General features: G+C 39.0%; 1 protein-coding gene across 4 annotated transcripts in view; it reads right to left on the bottom strand.

The window, feature by feature from the left end:
- The window catches only part of farp1 (FERM, RhoGEF (ARHGEF) and pleckstrin domain protein 1 (chondrocyte-derived)), a 110323-nt gene that overhangs the window by 3095 nt on the left and 88169 nt on the right, over positions 1–19059 (bottom strand). For all 4 annotated transcript variants that reach the window (XM_088604093.1, XM_088604119.1, XM_088604111.1 and 1 more), the window contains exons 14-25: positions 18804–18991; positions 17411–17500; positions 14086–14219; positions 12748–12829; positions 10373–10610; positions 8369–8499; positions 7979–8047; positions 7176–7265; positions 5853–5935; positions 5219–5331; positions 3928–4091; positions 889–996 (exon numbers count right to left, since the gene is read on the bottom strand). In XM_088604093.1, coding sequence (XP_088460219.1) covers positions 889–996; positions 3928–4091; positions 5219–5331; positions 5853–5935; positions 7176–7265; positions 7979–8047; positions 8369–8499; positions 10373–10610; positions 12748–12829; positions 14086–14219; positions 17411–17500; positions 18804–18991 — 1490 coding nt within the window. The remainder of the gene's footprint in view (positions 1–888; positions 997–3927; positions 4092–5218; positions 5332–5852; positions 5936–7175; positions 7266–7978; positions 8048–8368; positions 8500–10372; positions 10611–12747; positions 12830–14085; positions 14220–17410; positions 17501–18803; positions 18992–19059) is intronic.

Here is a 19059-nt window from a genome sequence, read left to right as displayed (position 1 = left end):
GTTACTGTAAATCTGATTTCATAGCCGAGTTAAAAACACTGCATGTCTAACGCAGAATTGTGTTGACTGGAGGTAGTTCATTGGCTAGTCCACTGAAGCTAACCTGGATTAAAGAAATGTGCTGTACTTTAAGTTCCTATCTATAATTCAACAAATTATATTGATCAAAAATGTTGATAGTGAACATTTCTTGACCTTTGCTACTTAAACCATTTAACAAAAGTCTAGGGACTACAACCCAAGATATCACAAATAAACACAAAAGAGAAATATGACAAACTTGGTACAATAAGTAGCTAGTTTTTATCTATATCCTCCCAACAGCTGCCATGTGTGGCATTTTAAATATTGGGAAATCTTGCAAACTTTATTAGGATCAACTGTTTTATAGACATACTTTACCAGACAAGAAATTTATACTTTATTCCATACAAGAACAATTTAGAGTCACCAATTAACCCAGACAGCATGTCCTCAGAAGCTGGCAGCAGCACTGACCTCTACACCATCAGGGCCACAGTAATGTTACAGTTGAAGTTAATTACCAGAAGCAGCAACTTACTTCCTAGGAGATGCACAGCTTATGGTACAGTGACTTACTGTAAACTTGACTTTCATAAGCAAAATTCAATCTGATTTCCTGACACTTTCACATATTGGAATCCCAGGAACACTCATAGAAAAAACTATGAATCCTCCAGAATGAAAAATTGTCCACTGAATTATAGGAAAAAAAGGGTTTTTTATGGCGATATAACATTTAAATTCCTCACATTAACTCTAAACAGCAGAAAATGGATACAAGGGCCAACACTTCACTTCAGATACAGTAATGAGGACATACTGTATGAGACACATGTGTTTGTTTTGAGGTGGTAAGAAGCTTACCTGATATGATTTATAGAAAAACAGACTGAAGTTTGTGAAAACAACCCACAGCTTCTGCCACCCATTGCTGTTCTTGAATTTCCTCAGCAGATTACCAGACAACTGATTCTAAATTAAGAGAAGAGCAAAAAAAATCCACATGCTTGATTGAAAAAGACACTTTGTAGTTTCTGTACTGCTCCCACTATTCCAGCTCTGAAAACTGGTGTTCTGTTAATACTCAAAATGAGTAAAAATACAGTTTATGCCAAAAGTTTAATAAAGAGGGAATACCTTGACTTGATTACACATCCCCTGTAACCTTCCATTTCTGTACTGAAGAAAACCCACTACATTTAAAAGATATTCTGATCAATGTTCATTTCCAGAACAAAGCTTTGCCATAAAAAGCACAGTAAGAAACCTGCGATGCCTCTGACATTGATATTTAAGAACTGAAGCAGGTAGAAAATCCTTTCTGGAAAGCCAGTGCTTTTCCAAAGAGACTTGATTTTATGTGATGTTTTAAGCACAATTGTCTAAATACTGTCTGTCCTCCTACTTGATCTGTGGGATTAGATTGCAAAATGGCTTGCCAGGGTCAATGGTGGCCTGTAGAGATTGTTACTCATGTCTGATAGAGTGCATGTTAAAAAATGTAGTTTAAAACAGTGTCGCTATCCATTTTTTTTGCTTATTCAGGCTTATTTGCTTTTGACTTTGGTAATAAATACTACTACTAAAAAGCATTCTAATAATTCGACTTGAACATACAGTAAGAGAAGCCAGCATAATTTGTGCCGTGTAAATCATGCAACTGTCTATCTTAGAGATCATCATATTTCTGCTAAAAATGATGACGTCTGTATACCCGTAGATACAAATAAGAGAAACGGAGACTTGCTTTTGAAGGAACAAGATACATTCCTGATTTTAGAAGAACATCCTACACTGATAGGCTAAAATAATTTAATCTTTTTAGCCTGGAATAGAGAAGACTATGAGGGAACCTGATTTCAATATTCAACATCCAAGGCACTAAAAAAATTAAACGTCTTTAACAGTAAAACACTCTGTATTTCATCATAAAGAATGAAAAAAAACATTTGAGGACTATGCTGTCATTGGAGTTTTGAAGGTCAATGACTCTGCTACTGCTGCAAAAGCAACAAACTCAAAGGCTTTCTTGGGCTAAGAACATTATATTTTAAGGATGTACTGTAACAGCTCACATTCACTTTCATTATTAATCAGTGTGCAAAAACTCATTTATTACATGCATTTGGGATTACAAGTATACCAATCAGGGTGTACTTGTAGACTGATGCTGCTGAGCACTTGTAAATAACAAGGGATCCACCAGTATTGGACTCACTCAGAATCCATCGTTCCTCTCATCTACCACTCCTACAGCCAAATATTAGTTCTAACATGCTACAGACGTCTACAGCGTTCTCCACTTGTGATGTTTTAGAACATGTTTAACTCAACAATTTTCAAATAAATCAACACAACTGCATTTCATGCAAGAACTGTGGTCTGATGCAGGCTTTTTCCATACAATGAGTCTGACACAATATGTACTCATTAGTAAGTATAGAGTCTCCTTTCAGCATAATTACAGGGAAAAGAAAAAAAGCTCCGGTGACTCACTTTGAGTCCCAGTCTCCTTTGCCTAGGAGTTTTACCTCTATACTCCTGCAGGTATCATTAAAGGAGAGGCTGTGAATTCGGTACCAGCAGATAAGAGAAATGGCCACTGGCCTCTGGTCACTGCACAGGCCAGAGAAGAGAGCCTCTGAGGCACTGACTGGAGAAGGACCTTCTACCACAGGAGGACAGACAGACAGGCACAGGGAAACAGAAGGGGACAGAGACACAGACTCAATAGGTAAACCACACACAGGCAGCAGCTGCAGATTAAACAGAGGTGCCAACAACCATTCCAGACAAGAAGCTGTGGAAGAGACAGTAAAACCAGAACACAAGGCACTTGTCAAATAGCAACACCAGGCTAGACCAGTTCTTTTTAAAGATATTGAACTTTGGAATGATATGACTGTCTGCAAAATACATCATCACTCCACAGAATGTTTTCTCAAATAAATTAAATCCTATTATTAGGTGTACAGATTTGTACATTCTGGATTTTGATATTTAGGATTCTTTACGACTTCAAAGCATTCCCAGAGCTGGAGACAAAAATAAAGGTGTGTCTTGGTGTTCTTGGTGTAAATTGCTCGTGCAAATAATTCATGAGACACTTCGGTCTTAAGTGAATTCAAAGCTTTTCATCATGAATAAAATATAACGCCTCCTTCACTCCCCACCAAGCTAAAAATGATCTTCTCTGCACAATACAGAAAATAACAAGAGATTTGAAGGGCATTAGGCAACCAAAAACACTATTAAGTGCTAGTTCAAGATTGTCTTTTTCTGCACAATCTGTATTAGCTGAATTACACAAACAGTCACTTGCATAATTCAATATCCTTAAAGGAAGGCAACTTGGGCTGAGCACATGAAAAGAAAACCCCACATTGACACAGACACACAGAGGCTCTGCTGTTGGCAGAGGTGAAGGAGAGCACAGGACGTGATCATGGGTGGCCACAGGTCTGATGGGAGCCGCTGATCGCCCTGAGGAAAGCAAGAAGTGAAAAGACCTACTCTGACAAAGCCAGTATCCTGAAGTTTAGATGCTTATGAGCTAGGCTTGCAAAGTCTCAGTTCATACCAAACTACAGTACACCTTGCTTAATTCCAGTTTTCAAAAGGACACATCAAGATAATGCAGAAAAAATCTCCAGAAGCCTTGGACTTTACAAGGAACTGGATAATGAACATTCCATTGGCATAAGGAAGGAGTTTCAGAAGATTACAAAAAACTGAGCACTGGTTTTCAAATACCTGGGCTATTAATTAGGCATTACCGATAAATTTGCAAAGCCGAACTGGTAAGCAAAGAGAAAAACTAAAGGGTACTGTCCCAGTGAAATTCTCGGTTTCACCCGAGAGATGCACACAGAGAAGGAGCGAGAGAGGGCTGGCGCAGGGTACCTCCATGGCAATGCTAAAGTCGATCATTGAAACGCTGGTGTTTCTGTGCCAACAGACATGCACCGTGGTATTACCACGGCTGGGGGCCTGCCTCTCTAGGGAAGTACGGGAGGCACTAAGATCATCCTCCGATTCCTGGTCTAGAGCCGAGTCCTCCGGAGATTCTAAGGAATTCAGCAAAAGGAGCCGTTAATTGAAAGGCATTTCCCATTCTGAAATGTCAGCCATCAAACGACCAAACATGCAAAGTGAGACCCCATCATCTGACAATGAGCACTCCTGAACAGTGGTGGTATACAGATTTTTTAAAGGCCTGCTGAAAAAAAAATCCATCTCCTCCACTAGTCTCTGTGTTGGGATCTGTACCTGTTGACCACGGCCAAGCTGCTACTGTACACAGTCCCACCTTTGAATCTGTCCAGGCTGGCTCTACCCACTTGGTAGTGAACTGATACATTTGGTCTATTAGAAATTTGTAATTTATTAAACCCTTTTAAGGACATCTGCTTTGGAAAGTAGGATCAATGAAGTTTGAAAAGGCACATCATTAACAGCAATTCATCAAGTGTCACTGAAACACAAGGATTTCATGTTAAAATAGGCGCACAAGCTGAATCAGAGACAACTGTAAAGAAAGTGAATGACAGTTCTTGAGGAAATCTAAAATCAGTTCATCTGAGGGAAACATGCAGCACATAAAGCAGTTGTACATTCAGCTGTGGAGACTTCTTCACACACCTGAGGCAGACTCCATTTCTATCCATTGCAGTCTTTCTGTTCACTTTCTAGTGTGGATTTAACCACTATTTTTGTACTAAGGAAAGTTTTGTTTGCCTTCAGAACAGCCATTTTCAACTTCAACAACAATTTAATCAGCACACATACAGTACAGACATCCAGCATTCAAATTAAGGCAAGCCAATTGTCAATGAAACTACATAATATTTGATTAATGTGAAGAAACGTATATGTAAGGATTTTTAGGACAACAAAACGAAACAACTGTATCCTGCTCCAGAATGAATTGGTAAAAGCAATGCAGCATCAGCTCAGAAAACAAACATCTGTATGACTAAATTCGGTGTATGATTATAACCAAGCAGGAACAAAAAATGGTGGGCATGTTGAAGCTTTCTAACACCTCATGTGGATGGCTAAATGATACGCTTAAAAAATGAGTTTTGGAATAAACGGAATTAAGAGAGAAATTATGTCCCTTCACAAAACTTAAAAGCATACTTCCCAAGTAATCAGCCTCTCATCATAGAACCTATCTGCTTCATCCACTTACTGTTTTCTGGAGAACTTGTAGCCAGCAAGTCTGAGGATGGCCCATTGCATTTCTCTGCCAATTCGATGGCCATCTTGATGTCATCTACCCACTTCTCCATTTCTGCTGCACAACTGCAGTGAACAAAAATGAATATTTAGTTAATTTAAAAAGTTTTCTAGATTTACCTTTTCTCTAAAAATGTCACCATGGCTCTTGGCACATCTGTGGACAATGCAATCAAGTCAAATGGTCCTACAAACTTGCAGAATTATGCAGGCTTCTTTGCTCCAGACGACAATTTTGTTGAATAATGGACAACAGCAAGCATTCGCATACAGATTGCTAAGATTTTTGATTAACTTGCTTTTGACCCATAACTATGTAATTAGGTTATTTTCATGTGCACACATACAGTAGCATCTTTCTATATGTTCTCTAATCTATAAAGCATTATGATTAACTTCTGTGCTGTTGCTCTGTTGGGACTGTGATTGACATGTGCTTTGTCCACCAAAAAACATCTGTACATATTATTGTTGCAATTGCACAAAAGCGCCCCCTCCTGACAATCCATTAGAAATGTTACAAACAACAGGAGTCCGTTCGGCCCACCTGTTTTGCGGACAATTCATACTGATAAGAAGGTTCCTACCTTGCTGCCACCACCACAGTCTGCCTCTGCCCAAAGAGACTGAAGGAGTGTGGCACACCCCATTCATCTTCGCTTTCTTGGATCTGCAGGCAGACAAGAGTGGAAAGATGAGAAGAGATGAGAGTTGGAACCACAAGAAAGGGGGAGCTTAATCCTTTTTGTACATTTTAAAAAGATTTCTGCCTTTTGATTCTCAGTAATCAGTGAATATCAATGTCCAGTCCTAACTTTATTTCCCATTCTAAGCCAAGCAAATTAGAACAATTGAGCAACTCCTAAAGTTTATACTTGCCATGGGACATGTGATGTTACATCACAGTGAATCAGGACAAGGGCAAGGCAGGTAACACACTTAAGGAAACTTCAGAAAGGCTGCAAACAAGAGGGGGTCATTAAGACTATCTAGCCCACATGGCTGTAGCTAGTTGATTTGAAGATCTCATCCAGCATTTTCCTTAAAGAAGACAAGAGTATCGGCAGATACAATATGGCTGGGTGCTTTGTTACACACTCTGGTAAATCAATTAAGCCAAGATGCAAAGTGCACCATTAAATTTAGATTTTTCACTAAGAGTTTCCTCATAAAAGTGGTGTCCAAATTAGGTGAACATCCAACCACTTGCATATTCTCAGAGGGTTATGATGCCCCACTACATTGCAGGGCACACATACATATGCTCACGCATACAGTAGGCCATTTAGAGACACCGATCATGTTGTGTATGTCAAAGGAAACCAGGGCACCAAGAAAAAAACACACAGACACTTGGAGAACAAGCAAACTCCTCACAAAAAGTGCCACAATCCTTCACAGGACCCAAGAGCTGTGAGGTAGCAATGTTAAATGCTATGACGCCCTCTAAAAAATGGAAAAAAAAGCTTTCAGTATGCTTAAATAATTTTAGGTCACTTATCACTGCATACTATAACAGAAACAGCTAAAAACCTACTGTATATAATCTAAGGCAATATGGCACATTTAAGTCCAGCTTCATGGGCTTATCAATGTGGCTTGCGTGTTCTTCCAGAGCACTTAAGGGTTTTTGCCTTATGTTTCCTCTCATTTCCCAAGGACATGTGGTTTCGGAAGGTTTGACTGATGATTTCAAATACTTTCCAGGTGGTGTTTTTGGAACGGGAGGAGGGGATAATTAAGCGACAGAGAGCAAACGTGCACTGAGACAGCATGGTTCTGCAATCCTGTTGTTCTTAGCAAAAGTGGACTCTCTCATTCATTTCTTCTTCCCTCTCTGAAAGCCTGCTGGGTCATCCCTAACACAGCTCGGGAGCCTGACACAAGAACAATGATGATGGGCCACTTACTGTCATGCCATACAGTGGGAGCTGCCCATGGACCTTAAACTGGTTTGATGCTGTCATCCCTCTGCTTGTGTACAACAAAACATCATTGAACTGTCATCGGAGGGGAACAGAAAAGTAGAGTTATGCTTGATTCTTATTTGAGAAAAATGACCCTTGTAATATTTGCTAACTGAATGCTATATTTTGGCCTAGTTCTTGGATGTCTCCTGGGAGCAGTCACAAAAATGCATCTGTATTGTCACAGGGCCTGAAGGATTTTTCTCAGTTTATGAACAGGCCTCCTTTGTGCAGAAACACAAGCTTTAAAGGAAATGTTTTGCTTAAATACCTTCAAATAACTTGATATAGAACATGTCTCTCTTACATACGTCTGTGCGGTCATGGATAATATTTGTGGTTGTCATTCTCTGGATACATTCCAGTAAAGGACAAAGAAATGCCTTTCATATAGACTAACATGAGTTGCCATGTGCAAGACCATTTGTCAAGATGTGATGCCAAGTCACACTGTGAATTACTGATCTGCATTTTAACCATGTATTCCAGCTTTATATTCTTGTGCAACAAACATGTCCATCAGCATTTCAGTTTTGTGTACAAAAGCACATTTCTGCTCTTTAAAATCTTAAGAAAGGCATTGATTAAAAGAAATGTGAACAAGTTTAATGTTTATGGATCAGGAGCAACATTTTAAACAACTGCACGATTGAATCTACATACAGGTTTTACAACAGTAACTCCAAAATAAATCTTTTTAAACTGCTGTTGGTGCAGACATTCTGAAAGTGAAAGAAAAACGTTACCAAGAAAAACATTCGCTGCTGCAGACCTTTTCCAGAAAGCTTGCTAAGACAGCCGAGTCGGATAAATTCCTGGAAAAATAAGACTGGTTTTAAAATCAAAAGGAACAAGCCATTAAGCTTTGAATAGTAATGCTAAGAGTAATAAAAAATCTGCATTGTGCTTCCTGGATACATGAAATGAAACTTTGTAGGGAAAAAAAGAAACCCCAAATCTCTGTGTAAACCACAGGAGCAAACCTTTTAAACAACACTGGTATAATTCAATGCCCGGCAAAAGTGATTTCCTCCAGCAAAATTCTCCTCCAGCTAATATTCTTTTCTGCAAGCCGTTCGTCATAAGTTGAAAAAACTAAACCAATCATTCGTAGTTGGTGACAAAAGATCACCCACCCGTCCAGGAATCACAAGATTATCGATGCCAATCAGATCCTTCTTTAGTTCAAGTAGCTTTTGAAAGTTCTCCATCTTTATCATGGTACCATGGAGCTGGCCAGCCATTTCCGAGATCTCTGCAAGAGCAGCTAATCGGGAAAAGAAAACACTACCAATCGTTAATGCAGCTCATTTGGTCCCTTATGCTACAACAGTATGCACAGTCCTTTTTAGGTGTTTAATTTTTCATGTTATGTACCTTTAAACTTGTATTTGGTTGGTTCTGCATTCCAGTTAAAAACAATAAATGTAAGCTACAGTAATTACAAAACATGGCCTGAACTGCTTTTTCACTTTACACATAGCCACAGAATATTTTGACACATCAGTCTCTCAAACAAAGTCTACAAATGGTGCTAATGACTAACTTGTTTCAGTTCTGCAGTTTACCAATAGATTTATCTATATTACAGCATACTTTTTAGGTATGAACATCCATCCCCAGAAATATTCTTTTCAACAGAATAGAGGTAAATGTGATGTAAAATTACAAGTACAACATTTAAAATAATTAAACATTCTATACCCAGAGATTAATACATATTCCTATAGGGCCAGTCCATCTTATAAGTCACTCTTCCTATATGTCGTTTCACCCCCTATATGTCAACAAAGAATTGAGGAACTCAATGTAAAAATTCCCTGCACTTACAGTATGTTGTTTTTCAAGGACCCAAAAGCCAAAGATATACGTGGTTCATGAATTATTTTCTTTCAGAAATGAAAACGCATTGTGGTACATTTGTGATAACAAAATCTATCATTAATAATTCTTCTTGTAGACAATACTGTTGCACATGACATGATTACGAATCATTAGGCCCCAACATTGAAGTCAAGTTCTTAGCACCATGCAATATGACGCTTATCCAACCAATGTGTCAAGGCTTGACTGCTAACTTTAAATGCATGAACAGCATGTAGAGGGGGAAAAAAAACATATCCTGGAGCAACTCTGTTGGTTTGAGGAGACAACAATTCAAAAGAAGATGGTGAGATTATTTATATTTATTGTTTTTTGTGTGTTATAGGTACATTAAATGTATATTACCGTGTCTGAACTGTATGTCAAGAACATATCTCAGGCTAATGACATTATTTCTTATGAATATGAATTCCTCTTTGTTAGGTATTTTGCCATTACATACAGTATGTCTGTATTATAGTAAATTGCATTATTCAGGAACATAACCTAGATTTGTAACAGGACCATCTGTACTGTATTTCTTTAGCTACAAAATAATTAAACAAATTTATCATCCCTAACCCAATACTATTTCCTTAATCCTGAACTCTCCTGATTTACATTGTTCTTATAGGAAAAAAATCCCCCCTACATGTAATTTCACTAATACATGGCAACTCTCTGATCCCTGACCCTGGCGAATACCGGGGACTCCCTGTATCGGGATGTGCTGAAGAAGCAGTATCAGCTACCTTTTAAAGAAAGGTAATGTACGCTGCTGTAAAGTGCAAAATAATCAGCATGCATCGGGGAATCAGAAAACATTACCGTCACTTATCTGTTCCATTTTAGGTTGCCTCTCTCCCAAAGACCCTTATTCTTATGTAAGCCAACACCTGTTATGTTATGTGGTAGTATTTTTTCGTCTGTGTTCCCCACTGAAATACACATCTGATCAAGAGCGATGGCTGGACTTAACTCTAGCTTACAAATGTACACGTATGCAGCTTTGAAATACATCCAACTAGGTAACAAATGGTTAACCGAGGACTCCACATTGTGTCCTTCTTGCGCTGTAGTAAAAGTCCTACGGCTCTGTGCTATAACCTCTTTGAAATAAAGGCTACTTCAAACTTGGCACAAAACGCTCAGCTGAAACATGCAGAGAACAGCATTAGGGTTAAGCTAAGAAAGCAGTTGACTTGTTTGAAGGCACGAAGACATGGGTGGCAAGGGACATGCTCCATGAAGAAAACCCACCGGGCCGCGCTCCCTACCTCTGGAGTCCCTGAAGTCCACGTGGGTCGGGGGGTAGTGCTTGCAGAGGCGCTCCAGGATCTGCTTGTAGTGCATGAGGCGGTGCAGAGGCCGGAGGAAGAAGATGTTGAGGGGGAGGTAGCACACCTTCTGGAGCTCGAAGTCTCGGCACATAGCCTCCAGCTTCCGGGCGCTCCGGCAGGCTTTCTCCAGCTCCATCAGCACCTCCGAGTGCTTCTGCAACTGCGGGGTGAGTTGCTGTATGGAAACGTGACAAAGGCACTGAGTCCACAGGTATGGCCTGAGATACTAAGGCCTGGGACAAAAAGTAGCAGAACAACCCAAAAGCGGAGACACTTTCCCCTCTAAAACGTCCATATAAAATCTCACCATTTGGTATGAACTCTCTAGTGCAGCTCTAACAATGAAGTATCAGTATTACAACATTGATATGCTTGGGCTTGATTTTTAAAGTGAGACAGGTCAACAGCAGCAGTTCAAAAGCCATTAAAGGCTACTCTAGGAGGAATAAAAAGTGGTGTAAGGACAGGTACAGATGGAAAGGTTTGTGCTGCAGTTGCTTATTTTGCGGTATTTTATTATTCGTACTTTATGAAAGAATGTTTGTCTCAGTTAACCATGTTTTGCAAAAAGGAAATTAACCAGTAAGGAAGCATCTTTCCTAAAAAAAAATCAATAGGCTAAGTGGATCACATCAGTCCAGAACATAGGCTTGGATATACAGGGACTAAAAATAAATAATTTTATTTGTATTAAGAAAGAGTGCACTTTGTGTGGTCAGTGAAAAATAAAAAAGGACTGACCACAGAAAATAAGGTGCCTAAACTGAAATTTAAAAAAGTGTAAGGATTTAGCAGGGATTTGGGAACAACAATGTAGTCTCCTGCTAAAGGGGCACAGGCTTCATCGTTTCTTTTTCAGAAAGAAGTACTAAATCATTTAATGTTGACTTCATAGTTCATTGTGAAAGGCAATACAGAGTAATCTCTGATTCAAACACCAAAAAACAGAAAAACCCTTAACCCTCCAAGTGAAGAGGGTTATTATCATTATCCCTGACTCGTCATAGTCTCTCTAATGGCAGGTCGAGGCAGTGTAACAAAAGCAGGGAGGGATTGTGGAGTCTGAACTCTTGACCGCACCAGTTGTGAGTTCAAATTCCCAGGTGGAAATACTGCTGATGTACCTTGATTTACCCAAGCAAAACCAGCACTATAAACGGGTACTGTGTAAAAAAAATTAAGAATTGCAAACTCTTGAAGTAGACTTGAAAAAAAAGATCAGCCAAAATAAGTTAAGAATTAGGAAATATATCCAATATTAAATCCAATTCAGCAAACAATGATCTCCATACAGCCCTGCTCTCTGGCTTAGTGAACCACCTGGCACACAGTGACTGCTTTATCAGCAGGATCTCCGTTATGCAATAGTGTTTAATTAGTTTTTGCGATTAGGAAAAGGAGAAGTGACCGTTAAACACAAGATGCTAAAAATGAAAAAAATAAAACAACCCCGAAGGACAAACTCAGGATGAAGCCTTTAAACTCAGCGTGGAGGTAGAGGCTGTGGTGTTAGCTCATAATTAGTTCTTCTTGTGGCCTAGAGTGCCTCCTTTTCAAGCCATCTGCTTCTCCTCATGTCAGGATGAAGAGCTTGCCATGCAACTCAGAGCAAAACAACGCATTATCTCGGAGCACGCCTTTGATCTTCAGCTTCTTTTTTCCTTTTTAATTACCAGAGCACAATCATTTAAAGGGCATTTTAAATGCTTAAAAAACAGGAGAAAATAATAATCACCACACAGCAGATGAAAAACGAGAGGAAAGTAGCACAGGAAAAGCTGTAACTAGCTGTAACATAGGAAATATGCTATTCAAATTTACACAGGACCATGATTAGTGAAAGTGTTGCACTTTCCCCACAAAGAAAATGTCCTACATAAATACAGCAAGATTACTTTTACACTTTGACAAACTAGCACAATTTATACAAACCCCAAAAAAGGAACCTATTTTTGTTTGACTTAATATCTGGTGGAAATTAAAACATTAAAAGTGCAAAAAGTATTTTTAAGCCAATTAAAATTGATGGGCACTTTGCATCCAGTGGTGCAGAAAAAAAAAGTTACACTGGTGTATGACATGACTGTCATGGTGAAGCGCTCCAGACAGAAATGTTAATATATGTTTCATCTTAACAGCAGGAAGTGGCTGTTGCTTAGAGGTCATTATTAAGCCGAGGTAAAAGCCTTCCAATTCGCCTACAGTCATTTACAGGAGAAATTGTCAGGAAAGGACACAGCTACCATATTCCCACATGCATGAGAAAACGAACAGCAGGAAGAGCATAAAATGTGATATCCCACTAGTCTTACCTTCAATCCCTGCATGTTCTTCAGCATCACGTCGCCAATCCTTTGGTAATCTCCTTTGATGTGTGCATTTGAGCGGCCTTCCCTATTGCATATCAAAAGAGCAAGGTTTAGACTAATTACCCTTTTTGATTTTTACTTTCATGGAACCTAGCTACAGGTACCATGACAAAATCAGAATTGCAGTGGTTCCTGGGTGAATAAATGCATTCAGACACCTACACACATCCTCATCTGCCATTCTGCAAGAGTCCTGCAATTCATTAGCCAGCAGATGTCAGTGTTGGGCTGGTTTCACCCCCTGAACTATAGAAATGTTAGACTATACAGTAATTATCAAAGATTTATTTTCACTTCCCCCTTTCTTTTAAGCAAAAATCATCACATAAAGACTAAGATAATGAAAATCATCTAAGAAAATGAGCACCACAGATAATGCATTCATTTTTTCTCCCACGAATCCTAATTCATTAAGATTCAAGGTAAATAACATATTGATAAAACAAAGGTTGACCTTGGAATACCTCTGATTCATCCAGGTTTACCGATGGAAAAAAAAAACCAACTCATAAAGAAAACAAATCATAGCAGAGGATTTTGTTAAATGGTATTTTTGTCTGTTAGACCCACTTATCATTGAGCTACAAGAGTGGATTTTTATTCCATATATTATTTATATGGAATTATTATATTTATACTCCATATATTTTCTGGCACAACAGACACAGCATTTTCAGAGCTGTCATGTCAATCCACAGCCACTCCCACAATTTTAGCTACTACCAGTATTTTCAGTCCCTCTGGATATTATGTGCACTCTAGGATGCCAGATCTCTCTTTAATGCACAGATGAAACAGCCTACATGAACTGAGAGAAACAGAGACTGAGAACTGAATGATTGCTATAGAGACCATTGCTCCACAGTCAAATAGGCCTAAGTACCATATCCAAATCATATGTAAAGTTACCAGGAGGCCTTATTAATACATATTTGTATTTTGCAGGCCATGTTGTGATGTTCCTATTTAAAATTCTACAAAAAGAAGTGTGGCACTCATATGTAATTCTAATAAATGTCATGTTGTTGAACCAATGTTTTAATTTCCATATAAAGTCTCTATTGTTCTACACTGCCAGAACAAAAATAAAATGCTTAGATTGAAGTCTTATAGTAATTAAATGAAAAAATTTTAAACAGTTACTGTCCTCCCCACAGCCGAAGGACATGCTTAAAGCTTGACTATACTCCCTGGGCTAAGGATAATAAACAGTAAACATTAATCTCTCCCCCCAGATTAACTAAATCAGTAAATCAAAACGCTGTAAGAGATGTGTCTTACCACAGCGCAAGTCTCTGCTCAACTTCTTTCAGGAACCCAGCATGAAACTTGTAGAGAGGGTCAAAATTTGAGAAGATGATGTTCCTGAGAGAATCAGGCGTCGCCTCATCTTTTCCCACTGCATTCTGGAAGGACTGTGATGATGATAAAGAAATGCCACAGTTACAACCCACCAGTTAAAAATGGTAAACTTCAAAATGCCTAAAAATTTCACACCAAAGCATCTATCCATTCATTTTCTGTTTTATTCCAAAAAGATTTGCTAAGGAGCCAGAACCTATCGTGGCAAACAATGGGCACAAGGACAGATACACTCTGGATAGGACACCAGTCCATTACAGAGCAGACAGACACAAACACACACCAGAGTCAATTTTCTCAGAAATCAATTAAAGAAACAGGAAGAAACTGGAGCAGCCAGAGGAAACCCATACAAATACGGAGAGACCACACAAACGCCATACTGATAGCACCCCAGGACTTGCACACAAAACCTCAGTGCTGAGAGACAGTAATACCACCAGCAAGACAGCCCCACACATATTTAGGCATGTTACATGAAAAAATCTACAGGAAAAGTCAAAATCAGTAAACCCCAGGTTTATGGTTCAATGAACCTTGAGAGCACAAAATCAGAATTAAATACTAGAAAGGTCACATTAGTTATCCACTGTGGTGCTGGTGGCAGATTAGTGCATTTGTGAGAAATCAGTTACACAATTTTGCCATTTATAAAAATGAAAAAAAAAAACACAAATCTAGCAGCAACATCAAAAAACATATGATTAGCAAGTGCTACCCCACGGTTCCTACAAATGGCAATTATGATCTATTTGAGTTTCAAAGCACTGAAAGAAACCATAGCGAAGAAACACCTGCCTATCACTGGGCGATTTAAAAGGATTTAAATTAAGAGCATCTGGAAGATGACAGGGGCACCAGAATGCGATTATACTATTAATAATGTAACACACTTTGAATTCTAATGTGTCCATTCAGTAATCTACTAAAAAAACTTGCAGAAATCTATATTCAATCCTCTATCCAATCGCTAGTTTATTATAGTATCGTGCTTCATGATTCAAAGTCTATACATTCTTTAACCAGACACATATCTGATCAATAGAGGAATCAATATCTAGATCGCTTACTGTAAGACAGTCCTTTAAAGACTAATTTGTTAAGCACTCATTAAGAACTGAAATCAGTACAAAATGAAATAGCCTGAAGTCTTTAGAAATGTTTTTTTTCTTCATGTCGAGTGGGTGCATAGAAACCCCTCAGACAGGGGGGCCTTCAGATGCAGATGACCACTGTTCATTTTAAGCAGGTTCTTGGAAAGGGATGAAGGCGGATCTTCAAAAGACTCGCCCTCAACAGGGATTAGGCATAGTAAAAATATGTTAAAAAAAGTGATTTTCAAGAACTGCTTCCAACAAAAATATTTAGATTTTGTACAAACCCCTCTTGGCCTTTTTGAAATTTCTCAAGTGGTAGTGTTACGGAATTGTCTGCTAGAGAACTGAACCACTGGAACAGAACCAAACTGTTTCCAGTATCTCTTGGGTTCTGGTAGTTGCATTTCCATATTTTCGAAATGGGGGACCTGAATGAAACACATTTCATAGCTGCTACACATCTGAGGCTTTATTTGGTATCTGGTTAAGTGCTTTAAAGTTGTACAACCTAGAATAGCACACAATCTTGGTTTTATGGATGAGTTTGGTAGTTAGGTACAGTATGTGCAATTTTTGCTTTTTGACTTTATGTCCTTTACTTGCTTGTGGTGGTCTGTGTCTTAATATTTATATTGCTTCCTTAATAGGAAGACAGTTTATGCACAGCTTTCAAAGAATGCAGATATCTAAAAATCTGTTATTCATCATTTCAAAGCTAAACACTTTGCTCTTTGTGTAACTTTAATTTCCGTTTATGAGTCTCCATGGTACAGCATGTAAGACTGGCGATTTGTTGTAGGTTTTAGACTAAGACTAAACAGCAGCTGTGAGGAGCAGTGGTCAGGGCTCTGGACTCATAACTTCAAGGTTGTGGTTTCAAACCTGGGGAGAGATACTGTAGATGTACCCTTGAACTAGATACCTCACTCATACTGCTTTAGTAAAATTCCCAGCTGTAATACCTATGTAGAAATATATGTCTAGATAGAAGTGTCATCCAAATTCATAATGAAATGCTGTTGCTCCATGACCTGATCATTTTTTTTAACTTAAAACGCAATAAGCACTGCAATTTTGTGAGCACCAGTGAAACAATCTGGGGAACTACATTATGCCCAGGTTTCACTCGGGAACATTTTCTCCTCTTGTGTGGTGTCGGTATCTGCCAAGCCTCCTGCTGAAAGGTCACTATCCCCTTAGATGCTGCCTGGCTTTAGTGCTGCCAACATACTGATATGAGTGCTTATTGGTCCAGGACAAGAAGAGAAAATCAATATCAAATAAATCAAGGGTTTGTTCAGTCTGTGTAGATTTAACACAGAAGACAGTTTGCGAACCTGACCGCTCTCTTGCCTTTTTCCAAATGATGAGAGGGCAGAATCTTCAGTCCAGATAGGCTCCCCACAGTCATTTAGAGTAAAATCTTTGCATCTTTATAAGATGGATATGGATAAAATACTGACCTATTCCCTGCATTATTAAAATGTAAATATTAAATGTGTAAAATGGATACGGTTACTAATCTCTTGTTGACCACAGCGTTGGGGCAGCATTGCGTAGTAGTGGGTTTGTAAGTTTGTAAGTGGTCTTACAAATGGCAGGTTGTGGGTTCAAGTCCCAAATCAGCTGCAGAAAAGGGAATTGTCATTCTTGGGGTGTAAGCACTATGACGGACTAGTGTCTCTTCTGGGGGGGTGAACTCAGGATGATCTCTGGCCCAATGAGCTACTGTGGTTTAGATATGGAAATGCATAGGCCACAGAGTACTGTTGGGGTTTACATATGTGACTAAAGTGTATAAAGAGGGCTTATTTTTAGAATTTATTTGATACCTTTAGTATAATGTCCTAAAAAAATAATTCCACCCTAAAAGTCCAGAGAAATGCACATTTTAAAATTATGTTCAGAAAATTATATGAAATTGTTTGACAAAACCATCTGAGCCACTGAAATTATTGTTGAAACTTAAAATCCTCTGGGCTACTATGGCTTAAATTGTATTGTGTTTTCCATGCAGTAACTAATGATGCCATCACCCCTAACAAGCAAAGTCTTCTGATCTTATCTTGTAAGGTTCCTAAATAAAAAAATACATTTCACTTTTCACAACCTGTTCACAGTAATTCACCCCATCTGGTAAAACTTACCACGATAACAACCTCCAGGTCCTTCAAGTATGTTCTCTCAGTAGTCAGCAGCTCTTTGGCAATGAAGTAAGCTTTGTCTGTGGGAAACCTCTGGAAAAGCAGAAAAAGAAAATCACTCAATGGCCATTCTTCTTAATACACACTATTAATGCTACCAGTGCTGTGCTAAGCAGTTTAAGGTCCATAATTGAATAAAACCTGTAAACCTTGCTGCTTAGATTATCCAAATAAGTTAGGCTTCAATTGGAAGGTGAAACAAGTGAAGTTCACAATAAGTTAGAACAGAGAAAAGCAGGGCACTTGTGAAGGGTTTGTAGTCAGTCATTTCTGGCTGGACAAATTACAATACATCTTACATTTCACTCACCGTCCCAATCCACCCAAAACAAATTTGAAATATCTTGACTTATGTCTCAGTTTGCGTGATTGTTTCATATCCCAAATTACTTCTGTAAAATACTCTGGTCTTGAATGCAATGCGAAGTGACATAAGAACATACAGTAAGAAGGATTACAAACAGGAGGAGGCCTTTCAAGCCCTCCAGCCTGTTTGGTTATTTAATTGATCCAAATAGTAGTTTGGTTGTTCACTGATCCAAGGATCTCACCCAGTCGTTTCTTGAAAGAAAACAGGACATGGGCTTAAAAAATATGGCTGGGTAGCTTGTTCCAGATTCCCACAACCCTTCGGGCAAAGAAGCGCCTCCTGTTCGATTTTAAATGCACTACCATGTAGTTTCAACTTGTGCCTTCTTGTTTCAAGAAAATACTTGTGAGTGGAGTGAGCTGTGGTTACCGTTCTGCACTCCAGACCCGAAGGCTGTAGGTTCTAATCCTTAGTGGGATACTCCCAAGCAAGTCTCTTCATTGAGAACACTGCAGTAGCTGCCCTGTTCTATAAATGAATGCATTTCAGGTTGTCATTGCAAATGGGAATCTGCTCTTAATGGACTTTTCTGACAAAAAAAAGAGATTGAGAAATGAAATTTTAAGTATACTAGTTACCCCGCTCTCCAAAAGCCATTCAAAAGTAAACCCCACCGCAGTATTTTGTAAAAGCAAGACAGGATATTAAACACAAGGAAAAGCAGATCTAGACAACATTTACAGTATATTTTATATGATATGATGAGCCCAATCATCTCCACCAAGCACTGTTCTCTGACTCAGTGAACCACCTGGCAGGCAGTGAATGTTTAAGCAGCAGGGATCTCCATCATGCAATATTGTTTAGTTTATTTACTGAGCCCCACATAAAATAAAAATATTATATCAATCTGCATTTCCTTGTTTAAGTTTATATCCCATGTTGCTTTTGGACGGGGATCACTATTCCAGAACTATTATCAGGTTTACTGCCAGTGTTGTGTTTCAAAAAGCAAGGACCCCAAACCTTCCTCCTGACTTCGTCCTCATCATCGGTGCGCACACACCCTGCGTCATTGAGCAGGGGGCTGGTGAGGGGAGAGGGCTGCCTAGCGTCTGGGCTCAGACCAGGGGACAGGATTTGCTTCTTTGCCGCCAGGCCTGCCTGGGAGTTCACAGAGTTCTCCGACAACCTCGGGCTGCTCGTCGCAGAGCCTGGAAGAAATCAGAAAAGAGGGTTGAAGGGGAGAAAATAAAGGTACTTGGGGTGTTTTGCGCAGGTG

Source organism: Lepisosteus platostomus, chromosome 2 (genome assembly GCF_059453375.1).
Source record: "Lepisosteus platostomus isolate fLepPlt1 chromosome 2, fLepPlt1.hap1, whole genome shotgun sequence".
Classification (NCBI taxonomy): Eukaryota; Metazoa; Chordata; class Actinopteri; order Semionotiformes; family Lepisosteidae; genus Lepisosteus; species Lepisosteus platostomus.
Note: the sequence above shows the minus strand (reverse complement) of the source record. Positions and strands in the feature narration are given on the sequence as shown.